The sequence below is a fragment of the Arachis stenosperma genome, chromosome 9, assembly GCF_014773155.1.
Source record: "Arachis stenosperma cultivar V10309 chromosome 9, arast.V10309.gnm1.PFL2, whole genome shotgun sequence".
Lineage (NCBI taxonomy): Eukaryota > Viridiplantae > Streptophyta > Magnoliopsida > Fabales > Fabaceae > Arachis > Arachis stenosperma.
The window spans coordinates 124305373-124319588 of NC_080385.1; the positions used below are offsets into that span (position 1 = coordinate 124305373).

Consider the following 14216-nt stretch of genomic DNA (forward strand, 5'->3'; position numbering starts at 1 on the left):
ATATGGAGGAAGTAGAACCTTGAGAAGTGTAAAAGAACAAGGTGAATTTTCTTTTTGAAGATGAGAAAGAGAGGGAAGAGATGTAGTGCCACCAGAAGAGGTGGTGGTCGCCGGTGGGTAGCCAGAGACAGTGGTGGTGGAGTATGGAAGAGAAGAGGAAAGGAAGAGAAGAGAGGTGATGGAGAAAGAAGAAGGAAGAAATAAGAAAGAAGGTGGAAGAGGGAGAGAAGCAGGGCACGCAGCTTTAAAGCTGATTCGCGCAACCGACGCGCGCGCGCACAGTGTGCTGGCGCGTCGGTGAAGGTGGAGCGAGCGACGCGTGTGCGTCATTAGCGCATACGCGAGAGTATAGCTGTACCCCTGGCATAGGGCTGGCACAAAGTTGGCCTAAGTCTCGGGTCATTTGTACCAGAGTTGGGAGACGGCACAGGCGCGCGAATGCACACAGTGCACTGATGCGTGCCTGATTGGGTTGGCTACTGACACGGATGCACGGACGCGTCAGTGCGGGCACAAACTAGGCACAAGTATGGCACAACTCTTGGATTTTTATACCAGGGAGTTCATAGTGCACCATCGGCGCGCGCGCGCACATTGTGCTTGCACGTCGATGGTCAATTTGCAAGGGGCACGCAGGCGGCATGCACGCTGGCGCGTGGGTGCCTGACATGAAGTGGACACAAAGTGGGCACAAGGTGGGCACAACTCTCAGATTTTTGGCCCAAGAGTAAGAATGCAACACCGGCGCGCACGCGCACAGTGCACTTGCGCGCGGATGCTCTTTTTCCTTGCTTTTTTTAACACAACATAGAAGAAGCTATTCTAACACATTTTTGGTAGGTGTTCAAGCTAGTAGTCAAGAGAACACACTCAAATTCATGCACTATTCAAAACATAGCATTCTCTCCACGTCAACAATTCTTTCATACCAAAATGATGAAATTTATCTAAATATCCTAATTATCCAACAAGATCAATAAAACTAGCATTCCTAAGCAATCAGCAACATCAAGAAGTCACAAAATTCACAAGAATCTAAAGCTAAAAACAAAATGGTATATACAAGGAAGATCTTACCACGGTGGGGTGCCTCACACCAAGCACTTTTCTTTAACGTCCTTAAGTTGGACGGTCAGTCGCTCAAGCTTCTCATTCTCTAGTGCATCCGCCAATAGGAACACCTCTAGCTCCTTTGGGAACTTGTAGCCATGGTACTTCTTCACTCTATGCCCATTCACCTTGAAAGTTGCTTCACTTTTAGGATCAAACAACTTCACCACTCCATAGGGCTTTATTTCCTTCACCTTGAAAGGTCCTTCCCATCTAGAGCGGAGCTTGCCAGGCATGAAACGAAGCCTCGAATTGTAGAGGAGAACCTCATCACCTTCTTAGAAGTCCTTCTTCCAGATGTGATGGTCATGGAATGCTTTAGTCTTTTCCTTGTAAATCTGGGCATTCTCATATGCTTCGTTCCTCAAACACTCGAGCTCCTCTAGCTGCAATTTTCTGGCTACTCCTGCTTGGGTCAAATCCATGTTGCACCGCTTTACTGCCCAATAGGCTTTGTGCTCAATCTCCACCGGAAGGTGGCATGCCTTACCATAGACGATCCGGAAGGGACTCATCCCTAACGGAGTCTTGTAGGCCGTTCTATACGCCCATAGTGCATCTCCTAACCGGAGGCTCCAATCCTTCCTTTGTGGATTGACCACTTTCTCCAAGATTCTCTTAATCTCCCGGTTGGACACTTCCGCTTGTTCGTTGGTTTACGGATGATAAGCAGTGGCAACCTTATGCATTATCCCATAGCGCTTGAGCAGTGCCTCTACTTTCCTGTTACAAAAGTGGGATCCTTGGTCGCTCACGATTGCTCGTGACGACCCATAACGGCATACAATGTTATTCCTAATAAAGGAAATGACGGTATTTGAATCGTCAAGGTGGGTAGGTATTGCTTCTACCCACTTTGACACGTAGTCAACCACTAAAAATATATATAGATACCCACTTGAGTTGGGAAATGGTCCCATAAAGTCAATGCCCCATACATCAAATATCTCACAGAATAACATTAGTTGTTGAGGTATTTCATCCATTTGGGATGTGTTTCCCGACATCTGACATTGATGGCAAGACACACATAACCGGTTAGCATCCTTGAATAAGGTTGGCCACCAGAATCCACAATCCAACACCTTTTTAACGGTCCTTTGTGGGCCAAAGTGGCCACCACATTCGGACGAATGACAAGCTTCAAGAATGGGTTGGATTTCAGACTCCGGGACACATCTTCGAATTACTTGGTCCACTCCCCTCTTCCACAAGTGATGTTCATCCCAAATGTAGTATTTGGAATCACTCCTCAACTTATCCCTTTGGTGTTTAGAAAAGTTAGGAGGGAAGAGTTTCGCTACCAAGTAATTCACCATTGGGGCAAACCAAGGAAAGCTATCCGACACAGCATGCAAACTATCCAATGGGAATGAGTCATTGATCGGAAATGGATCATATTTTAAATTCTCACGGCGGCTTAAATGATCCTCAACCAAGTTTTGAGATCCACTCCGGTCCCTAATCTCAATGTCGAATTCTCGCAAAAACAAGATTCAATGTATGAGTCTAGGTTTTGACTCATTCTTTGACAATAAGTATTTCAAAGCTGCATGATCCGTGTATACCACTATCTTTGATCCTAGCAAATAAGATCTGAATTTATCTAAAGCATGAACAATAGCTAGGAGTTCCTTTTCAGTAGTGGTATAGTTGGATTGTTCTGCATCAAGTGTTTTAGAAGAGTATGCAATGACATAAGGGAGTTTACCATCGCGCTGTGCAAGCACGACACTTATAGCATGGTTTGACGCATCGCACATTATCTCAAATGGCAACGTCCAGTTGGGGCCTCGCACAATCAGTGCCGTGGTAAGAACTCTCCTTAGCTCTTCAAAGGCTTTCACACATTCACTGTCAAACTCAAAGTCCACATCTTTTTGGAGTAGGCGCGACAATGGCAATGCAATCTTGCTGAAATCTTTGATAAAGCGCCTATAGAATCTTGCATGTCCTAAAAATGAGCGGACCTCCCTCACAGATGAGGGGTGAGGTAAAGTGGTGATAACATCGACCTTGGCCCGGTCTACAGAAATTCCTTCATGAGATACTACATGTCCTAACACTATACCTTGTCTTACCATAAAGTGACATTTCTCAAAATTCAAGACAAGGATAGTGTCAACACATCTAGCTAAGACCTTGGCCAAGTTCTCTAAGCAACAATAAAATGAAGTTCCATAAACACTGAAGTCATCCATAAAGACTTCTAGACAACTCTCCATTAGATTAGAAAAGACACTGGTCATGCACCGCTAAAAATTAGCAGGTGCATTACATAGTCCAAATGGCATCCTTTTGTAGGAAAAGGTGCCAAAAGGGCAAGTGAATGTGGTCTTTTCCTGATCTTCAGGAGCAATGTGAATCTGGAAGTAACCAGTGAATCCATCAAGAAAGTAGTAATGGGATTTATCCGCCAAACGGTCCAACATCTGATCGATAAAGGGCAAAGGGTAGTGGTCCTTCCTTGTAGCGGCATTCAACCTTCTATAATTGATGCACACTCGCCATGCATTTTGTACTCTCTTGGTGACCACTTCACCATCATCCTTTTTAACCGCAGTGATGCCTGATTTCTTGGAAACAACCTGGACCGGGCTCACCCACTCACTGTCAGAAATCGGGTATATGATACCCACATCAAGTAGCCTAGTGACCTCCTTCTTTACCACATCGAGGATGGTTGGGTTGAGCCTCCTTTGCGGTTGCCTAACCGGCCTAGCTCCCTCTTGGAGAAATATACGATGCATGCACTTGCAAGGGTCAATCCTCATAATATCGGCTAGGCTCCAACCAATTGCCTTCTTGTATTTTTTGAGAACATCTAGGAGATTTTCTTCTTCACTAGAAAGCTTACTAGCAATAATGACCGGAAACTTTTGGTTGTCCTCTAAGAAAGCATACTTTAAATGAGATAGAAGAGGCTTCAATTCACTCTTGGCCTCAAGCTGAGGTTCCTTTTCGTCAAGCTGACGGAGTTCATTCTCAACAACTTTCTCATGTTCACCCTCTTGGTCATCCGCCTCTTCAACAATATGGTAGAACAACTTGTTATGGTCTTCTTCTTGCATTTTCGCTACCACTTCATCAGTTACATCACATCGGAGAACAGAATACTCTTCGGGAGGATGCTTCATGGCTTCTTCTAAATTGAACTTGATAGTCTTGTCTCCAACCTCAAAGGAATATGTGCCGGTGAAGGCATCTAACTTGAATTTAGAGGTCTTAAGGAAGGGTCTACCAAGTAGAACGGAGGATGAGCTTCTATTTTTTGTTGGAGGCATTTCAAAAATGGAAAAGTCAACCGAAAAGACCAAATCCTTGATCGCCACAAGTACATCTTCGGCTATTCCTGTTACCGTGATCACACTTTTATCGGCTAAGGCAAACCTCGCCGCCAACTTCTTTAATGGAGCTAAATTCAACCGCACAAAGGTAGAAAGTGGCATGATGCTTACACAAGCTCCAAGGTCACACATACAATCATGAAAAGTGTGTCCACCAATACAACAAGACACCAAACAAGGCCCAGGGTCACCAAATTTCTTTGGAATAGGTTTCATCAAGGAAGAAATTGAACTTCCCAAGGATAATGTCTCTAATTCTCCTATCCTATCCTTGTGTGTACACAAGTCTTTCAAAAATTTTGCATACTTTGGAATTTGTTGAATAGCATCAAGAAGTGGTATGGTTACCTCAACCTTCTTGATCACTTGAAGCATGTTCAAATCAAATTCTGGTGTCTTCTTTGCTTTCTTCACCATGGAAGGGAATGGAATAGGGATGGACTCATCCACAATAGCTTTCCTCTTGGGTTCCTTGAGGTTTACTCCTTCTTCCTCATGCCTTTTGTCTACCTCTCCCTCTTCATGTGGAGTTTCAACAACCACTTCTTCCTCATAAATGTCCTCCAAGACCCTTAGAGGTATCTCCTCCAATATAGTTCCCGACCGTAGAGTGATGGCGTTGAGACTGCCCTTTGGGTTTGGTTGGGATTGGGATGGAAGGTTAGAAGAGCTTGAGGTTGGTTGGTGTTGTTGTTGGAGGTGGGGGATTGGTTTGACATGACCATCTTCGAAAGCATGTTGGTGAGGTTAGCCAATTGAGCGCCCAAGGCATCAAATTGAGCCTTGTTGCTCTCATCTCGTTTCTCCATAGCAGCTCTAAGCTCATCAACTTGATTGGTGGGAGATGGAGAGGTTTGGTTAGATTGTTGTCTATGGTGTGGTGCTTGGTACTTGGTGTAGTTGTTTTGGTTTTGGTTGGAGTGACTTTGGTTGGCTTGGTAGTTAGTGTTGTTATGGTGGTATTGAGATGAAGATTGGTTATTATTGTGATGAGAAGAAGAGTTGTTCCATCTTTAGTTTTGATTGCTTCCTTGTGCATTATCCCTCCACCCTTGATGTTGATTACCACCATGAGGGTAGTTGTTTTGGCCTTGAGAAGGATAGGGTGGACGGTTGTTGTAATTCACATTGGCCACTACAAGGGCATGTTCCTCTTGAATTTGATGGCATTAATTGGTGTAATATGTAGTGTTAGAGCACAAACCACAAATCCTAGGAGGGCCTTCAAGTTGAGCAATTGGAGGTGGAGCTTGGATGGCTTCGATGGAGTAGAATTCCTTTTGATCCTTTTGTATTTGCGTGATGATGGTGGTCATATCCCCAAGTGCTTTGGTTAGGCTTGATTTGGAAGGGGACGGTTCTACCACACCTTTGAGAGGATTACTTCTCACCCTTGTATGTTGTGTAGCTTCAGCAACATTCTTTATCAAATTCCAAGCTTCTCCCTCCGTCTTGTTTTTCGAAAGGGAACCACCGCTAGAAGCGGTGAGCAATCTTCTATCTTCCACACAAAGACTTCCGGTGAAGTAGCTAATGAGCAAGTGAGTGTTCATTCCATGGTGTGGACAAGATTCCAATAGCCTCTTAAACCGAGACCAATACTCGTACAAACTCTCTTGGTCTCTTTGCATTATACCCGAAATCTCCTTCCGAATGTAGTCGGTCTTCTCCGGTGGGAAGAATTTATCTAGAAACTCTCTTCTCAAGAAATTCCAATTGGTCGCAATCTCATCCGGTAGCGAATAAAATCATGTCTTTGCTTGCGCTTCAAAAGAGAAAGGAAGGCAAAAACCATGATAGCCACCTCATCGGCTCCATGCCTTCGAGCCGTAGAACAAGCAACTTGAAAATCCTTTAGATGTCGGATGGGGTCTTGACCCGGCAACCCATGATACTTAGATAGTAGATATATCAAGCTACTCTTCAATTCAAAGTTTGGATCAAGGTTAGGATACCTTGCTTGCAACGGTTGAAGTATGATATCCGGAGCTCTTTACTCATGCAAAGTGATCCGGCATGGCTCCGCCATGTGTGGCGCACCTATAGGATACAAAGATGTATTAGTAGTGCTAACAGAAGAATAGGAAGTAGCAGACTCTAAATCACTCTCGGTACCGTCTAATGATTCGATATGTTCCTCAAGAGAGGCCGAAGTACTAGCCGTATAGTCCAACCGCCGCCTAGCTTGTCGAGTGTGTAACAAAGTTCTTTCAATCTCGGGATCAAAATCAGTTGAGCTAGAATTCGGTTGAGACCGAGTCATCAAACTTGAGAGTCATAGCACAAAGATAAAAGAAGCTAAACTATAGCTAAGTATTAAAAGCAAACAAGCTATCTACAATATTCACATATTCACATAACCAATATCAAGGCATATGTTGCAACCATTCCCCGGCAACGACGCCAAAAATTTGATGAGGGCCCGTGGACTATGTCAGAAGAGAACTTCTCAATAGAGTTGCGTTGCAAGTATAGCTCTACCAACAACAATCCCCAAGGATCAAATTTAGAAAGGAATTGGTTGTCACAAGTTCAACCCCAATAAAATAATCGAAGTATTCAAACCTCGGGTCATCTCACAAGGAATGGGCAAACATGTGCTTCAACATTGGTTAGAAATCCGGGGTTGTAAGTTATGAGCGAGGAATTAAACTAGGAATCTTAGCAAACAAGCAATCTTAAAGTGCAAGAAACTAATTCAAATAACTAGCAAGATGTGAACAATTCCAAACCAAGAAGACAATATTCAATATAATTCTACTCTCACTAAACAATAACTATAACTAAGGTGAAGCAATCAAGATTTTTGGGTTTTCAAATAAGAATGATAAAAGTAACTCTTGGCTAGGCATGAAAATCGGGGTCACTATCCTTGTCTAATAACCATATCTTGACAATTATGAGGAACCAAACTCATTAAGTATACTTCTATACTTGAAGTATGTTAAATGGTTTGGTCAACATCCACCCATAAGGTCTAACCTCACTACTAATTAACCTAGTAGTAGGCTAGTGTCAATGGCTATCAAATTGACCACTAAGGGTTCCCAAATCATCAAATCTATTAGACCTAATGACTCAAGTTTACCCAATTCCCTTGGCCTAAACCAAGAGTAAAAAGAACTACTCCATAATCAAGGTAAACAATTCATCAAACACATGGTAAGCATTAACAAAAGACATGTTCAAATTGCAATTAGATTGAAATTAACAAATACCCACTAACGAATATCAACATACAATCACTCAAACAACACAATTAATCATAGAAATCATCAATGTAACATCAACGAACCAAGATTCACAACATTCATGCAATGGGTATAAAGTAACAATTGACAAGAATCCATAAAACTAACACAAGATCTAAGCAAAATTATACTGGAGAATTCAAATTAAACAATCAAAACTAGTAATTAACAAGATCAGATTCAGAATTTGACAAGGGAAGATCAAATTAAAGCTAGATTTAGAGAGGAATAAGGGTTTCTCTCTCTAGAAGAACAAAGAACCCAAAAACTAGAAAATGTGTCTTAGTGTAAAAATGATTAATCCCCCCTTCTCCCTAGCATCCTTGGGTCTTTTTCCATGCAGAAACAGCTTAAAATTGGGGCTAATGAGCCTCAGAAATCGCCAAGCACAATTTTCTTTAATGAGGTCACGTGCAACATCCCGCACGTGCGCCCCATGCGTGCGTTCACGCCGATTGCTTTTGTGATCCACGCGTGCGTGCCAAGCGCACGTGTGCATCGGTGCTGAAGTTCCCAAAATCCAAATCTTCATGTTCTTTCCTCTTGTGCATGCTTTCTTTCTCTTTTCTAGGCCATTCTTACCCTATTAATTCTGAAATCACTCAACAAATACATTACGGCATCGAATGGCAATAAAGAGGATCAAAATATAGCAATTCTAAGGCAAAATAAGCATGTTTTCCATCATGGAGCAATATTAAAAAGTGAACACAAAACCATGCATTTCTTGTGAATAAGTGCGAGAAATGTTGACAAAAACCCCCCAAATTAAGCACAAGATAAACCACAAAATTGAGGTTTATCAAGGATTAACAGAAGGCAGTGGCATCCTTAAATAGTGTGGGCCACCAGAATCCACAGTCTAATATTTTTCTAGCTGTTCTTTGAGGGCCAAAATGTCTACCACTCTCAGAGGAGTGGTAGGCCTCTAAAATTGACTGGAATTCTGATTGAGGCACACACCTTCTAATTATCTGGTCAGCACCATACCTTTATAAATATAGGTCATCCCATATGTAATATTTGGACTCGCTTTTCAGCTTGTCCCTTTGATGCTTAGTAAAATTAGGAGGAAATGTATGACTAACTAGATAATTAGCTACAGGGGCATACCAAGGAACTACTTCAGATAGTGCGTGCAAGCTATCAAATGGAAAAGCATCATTGATAGGAGTGGAGTCATCCTTGATGTGCTCTAGGCGACTCAAGTGGTCCGCCACTAAATTCTGTGAATCACTCCTATCCTTAATTTCTAAAACAAATTCTTGCAGCAACAATATCCAACGTATGAGCCTTGGTTTGGACTCTTTCTTAGCTAATAAATATTTTAGAGCTGCATGGTATGAGTACACTACCACCTTAGTACCAAGTAAGTAGGCTCATAATTTATCCAGAGAAAAAACAATTGCCAGAAGCTCTTTTTCAGTGGTAGTGTAATTGGATTGAGCAGTGTCTAAAGTTTTAGATGCATAGGCAATAATAAAAGGGTCCTTACCATCGCGCTGAGCTAGCGCCGCTCCTACTGCATAATTGGAGGCGTCACACATTATCTCAAAGGCTTGACTCTAGTCAGGCCCTCTCACAACAGGGGCTAGGGTCAAGGCGGTCTTTAGCTTATCAAACGCCTCCTTGTAGTCCGCATTCAGCTCGAATTCAACATTCTTCTGCAGTAGGCAAGATAAAGGCAGTGCTACCTTACTAAAGTCCTTGATAAATCACCTGTAGAAACCTGCATGACCAAGAAACGAACGGACATCTCTCACGGAGGAGGGGTAAGGTAAACTAGAAATAACGTCTACCTTTGTTGGATCAGCTGAAATGCCAGTATTAGAAATAACATGTCCTAGAACAATACCTTGTTGGACCATAAAATGACATTTTTCAAAATTTAGTACAAGGTTTAAGCTAACACACCTGTCTAATACTCTAGCTAAACTATCCAAGCAAAGGCTAAAAGAATCACCATACACACTAAAGTCATCCATAAAAACCTCCATACAGTTCTCAAGAAGATCTGAGAAAATACTCATCATGCATCTTTGGAACGTTACCGGTGCATTACATAAGCCAAAAGGCATCCTCTTATACGTATACGTTCCAAAGGGACATGTAAAAGTAGTTTTCTCCTGATCTTCAGGAGATATATGAATCTGAAAATAGCCAGTGTAACCATCTAGAAAACAGTAGTCTGATTTACCTGACAGGCGATCAAGCATCTGATCGATAAAGGGCAGGGGGTAATAATCCTTGCGGGTAGCTTGGTTGAGACACCTGTAATCAATGCATACCCTCCAGGTGTTCTGTACTCTAGTTGTAATGAGCTCTCCATGCTCATTCTTCACTGCTGTGACTCTAGACTCCTTGGGCACCACTTATACTGGGCTGACCCATTCGCTATCTGAGGTGGGGTAGATGATGTCTGCTTCAAGTAGTCTGGTCACTTCCTTCTTGACGACTTATAGGATGGTGGGGTTCAACCGTCTCTGAGGTTGATGGACAGGCCTTGCTCCCTCCTCTAAGAATATACGGTGCTCACAGACTTGAGGGCTGATGCCTACTATATCTGCCAAACTTCATCCAATTGCCTTCTTGTGTCTTCTTAGCACACTAAGTAGCTGCTCCTACTGTTGGGAAGTGAGTTCCCTTGCAATGATAACTGGGAGTTTCTGATTATCCTCAAGGTAAGCATACTTGAGATGGGGTGGAAGGGGCTTTAACTCTATTTTCTGCTCATGGTTAGGCACTTGATCATCTGGAGCTAGTGATGGTGGCAAAGTGTCTTCATTGTGTTCAAAGGGTTTCCCAATACTTGGACCTTGCTCCATGTGTATCTCTTCTACTTCTTCTTGGTGAACTGCAGCTACAGTATCATCAATGATGTCACACTAGAAGATGGAATGATCTTCCGAGGGGTGCTTCATAGGTTCATCCAGGTTGAAGCTCATTGCTCTGCCATCTATCTCAAAAGAGTAAGTTCCTGAGAAGGCATCTAATTTGAACTTTGAAGTCTTCAGGAATGGCCTTCCGAGCAGGATGGATGATGGTCTTCCTGAGTCATTAGGGGGCATCTCTAAGATGTAGAATTCAATGGGGAATATGAGCCCCTTAATGCTCATCAGCATGTCCTCAGCAATTCCAACCACAGAAATAATGCTTTTATCTGCCAAAACAAAATGTGCTGCCGACCTTTTCAAGGGGGGTAGCCTCAAAGTATCATATACAGATAATGGCATAATACTCACACATGCACCTAAATCACACATGCAGTCAAAAAATTGTACACCCTAACTAGTACAAGTAACCATGCATGGACCTGGATCACTACACTTTTCCGGGATACCACCCATTAATGCAAAAATGAAACTACCTAAATAAATAGTTTCTAATTCATTAATTTTGTCCTTATGCATGCACAAATCTTTTAGAAACTTAGCATATTTAAGTACTTACTGAATAGCATCAAAAAGGGGAATAGTTATCTTAACCTTTTTAAAGATTTCTACCATTTTGGGGTTGAGCTCCATTAGCTTTCTGGACTTCCTTGCAAGGTGTGGAAATGGAATAGGGATGGCGTCTCTGGTAGCTTCAGCTGCCTTTGATGTGCTATTCTCTGGTTAAGTTGCTTCTTCTTCAACCATGTCTTGTACTTCCTCTTCTTCTTCAGCATCCTCTGCCTCAACAATATCTTCTACTTGAATATTTTTCTTTAAGCTTGGCTCCTCATGACTCCTCTCTTGCAGTGTGGTTCCAGACCTCAAAGTAATGGCGTTGATGCCACCTTTGGGGTTGGGTAAGGGTTGAGAAAGAATTGCACTAGAGCTTGAAGGTTGATTATTGGAGGTGATTAGCGAATCCATCCGGGAGATGAGAGCATGTATTGTGGAACTAAGACCATTTATGGAGGAGTTAATTGTGTTTTGAATGTCTTGGTGTCCTTATGTCATAGTGCGAAGCATCTCATCATTAGAAGAAGAAGGGGGGTAAGGGATTTGAGGGGCCTGCTGTTGGTTGTTCTGAGGTGCTTGAGACTACCTTTGGTGAGGTACTCTGTAAGGCTGGTTTTGGTTCTGCTATCTATTGTTGTTGTTGTTCCACCTCTGATTTCTATTGTTGTCTCTGCCTCCTCTGTTGTAGTTGTCCCTCCATCCTTGGTTGGAATTATCTCTCCATCCCTAGTTGGAATTATCTCTCCAACCCTAGTTGGAGTTGTCTTACCAACCTTGATTGTAGTTTCCACCTTGGTTGTAATTGCCGCCTTGTTGATAGTATCCTTGATTCAGGCAGTCATATAAATTATGAGTAGCTGCCAAGGTGTTGCCTTCTTGTTGGAGCTGCGGACACTCATCGGTGTAATGAGTATAATCGGCACATATTCTGCATACTCTTTAAGGAACCAACTGTTGACTCTGTTGTGATGAGGGAGGCTAAGGTTGTTGTTGATTTAGGTGTATCTGCTTCAGTAAGTTCGTCATCTCACATAGTGTTTGTGTGAGGGAAGTATTCTCACTGCTAGAGGAAACCTCTGCAACAGCCTTGGGATGGTTGTTCTTGTGCCTGGCGTTCCGAGTAGACTCAGCTAGATTGGGAATCAGTTGCCAAGCTTCATCTGCGGTCTTGTACTTTTTCAGAGAACCATTGCTTACACCATCTAATGTAGTCTTATCCTGAGACTTCATGTCTTGTGTGAAGTAGCCGCTCAACACCAACTTGTCAATAATGTGGTGGGGACAAGCGTGTAGGAGATTCCTAAAGTGCTCCCAATACTCATACAGAGTCTCTGAGTTGCCTTGAATAATGCAGGAGATTTCTTTCCTCAGTCTATCAGTCACTTCAGTTAGAAAGTATTTTTCTAAGAACTCTCTCCTGAGCGTATCCCAGTTAGTAACAACTGCTTCAGGTTGAGTGTAGTATCACTCCCTCGCCTTTTCCTCAAGAGAAAATGGGAAGGCGATTAGCAGAATAGAAGTTTTGTTTGCACCATTATGCCTAACAGTAGAACAGGCTGTCTAAAAATCTCTGAGGTGCTTGAGAGGCTCTTGAGCAGGCAAGCCATGAAACTTCTGCAGTAGATTGATTAGTGCAGTCTTCAGTTCAATATCTGCACCCAGATTTGGATGACGCGCTTGGAATGGTGGCAGCGTAAAGTCTGGAGCTCCTGCTTCCTGGAGAGTAGCCCTTTGGGGTGTTGCCATGTTATCTGTGCGTAAATCAATAGAAAAAGTAGAAGAGGAGCTTATTTCCCCCTTAAATGACGCTTCAGATTTGTCCTCAGATAAGACTGGTGAATTGGTAGTAACCACTTCACCATCCTCAGAGGCTAACTGACGCCGAGCTCACCTTATACGTGAAGAAGTTCTTTCAATTTCAGGATCAAACGTGGCTAAGCTCGGATCAGGTAGTGAACGCGTCATTCAATGAAAGAAACATACAGCTCATGGTAATAAAAATAAAGATAAAATATGCAAATACGTAAATAAAAATATTTAAACTAATCGATAATTTAGGACACTATTGCAACTCTCTGGCAACGGCACCAAAAATTGACGTACGGAAAATTACCGATTAAGAACTTAATTCAGAAATCAGCGTTGCAAGTACAGTTCTTAATCAATAAAAATTCTGCGTATCAATTTAAAAGAGTTGTCACAAAATTTAGAAATAAAATACTGGGAGTATGAATCCCAGGTCATGTCCCAACGAGTTGACAAAAGAGTGCTATTTTATTGATTAGAGGTTTTCCAAGAATTTTTAAGAGTTGAAGAACAGAAAGTAAATAATTGTAAATCAAGGTAATGAAAATTAACGAGAGAATTTATATAATCAAAATGAAAGCCTTGACCGGGAGAAGATTAATCGGAAGTTCTATCCTTGTTGGATGTTCCCAAGTGTAATAGTAAGAGGTTGTTGTTCTACTTGGTTATCCTTTACTGAGTAAAGGAAAGTCAAGTAACTAACTAATCAAACCTGTCCTCAAGTCCTAATCCTCTTCTAAGGAGGGATTAGAGTTAGAGACTAGAGAGTTAACCAACAACTTCCAATTAAAATTAACACTTGAGTGTTCCCAACTCAAGGTTCTCCTCTTAATCAACTCCCAAGTCAAGTTGGGAATCTACTCCATTGACATGAATACTATGTTCACAGGCATATAAGGGGAATAAAGAGAAGACATGATAAATTGAATAATAACTGACAATTGATTAAAGGTAAAAATAGTTTTTTGCATTGATAAATTCTAAAAACAATCCAATTGTAACTCTGAACAAAGATTAAGGATATCAAAGAGTAAGGGAAAAAGGAAACAAACTAGAATAATGGAAACTTCAACGGAGGTAGTAACTCTTCTCAATATCCAAATCAAAAGCACAAAACTCTCAAACTATGAATGCCAAAAACCCTAGAGGAAGTAATAGAAGTTTCTCTAAAATTCCCATCTAAAACTAAAATTATCCGTATGAGAATGTGTGTTGAGTCACTGCTTGTTCCCTAGCTCTAGTCTGTGTTTTTGGGT

The 14216-nt window shown here is 42.0% G+C and overlaps 1 protein-coding gene across 1 annotated transcript; it reads right to left on the bottom strand.

Annotated features, from left to right (window-relative positions):
• Positions 1-3365: 3365 nt before the first annotated feature.
• LOC130949902 (uncharacterized) lies at positions 3366-5266 on the bottom strand. The gene is made up of 2 exons (XM_057878504.1): positions 5180-5266; positions 3366-5087 (listed from the first exon to the last, which is right to left on the bottom strand). Exons 1-2 carry the CDS (start codon positions 5264-5266, stop codon positions 3366-3368), a joined length of 1809 nt encoding a protein of 602 aa, XP_057734487.1.
• Between the last annotated feature and the right edge of the window lie 8950 nt (positions 5267-14216).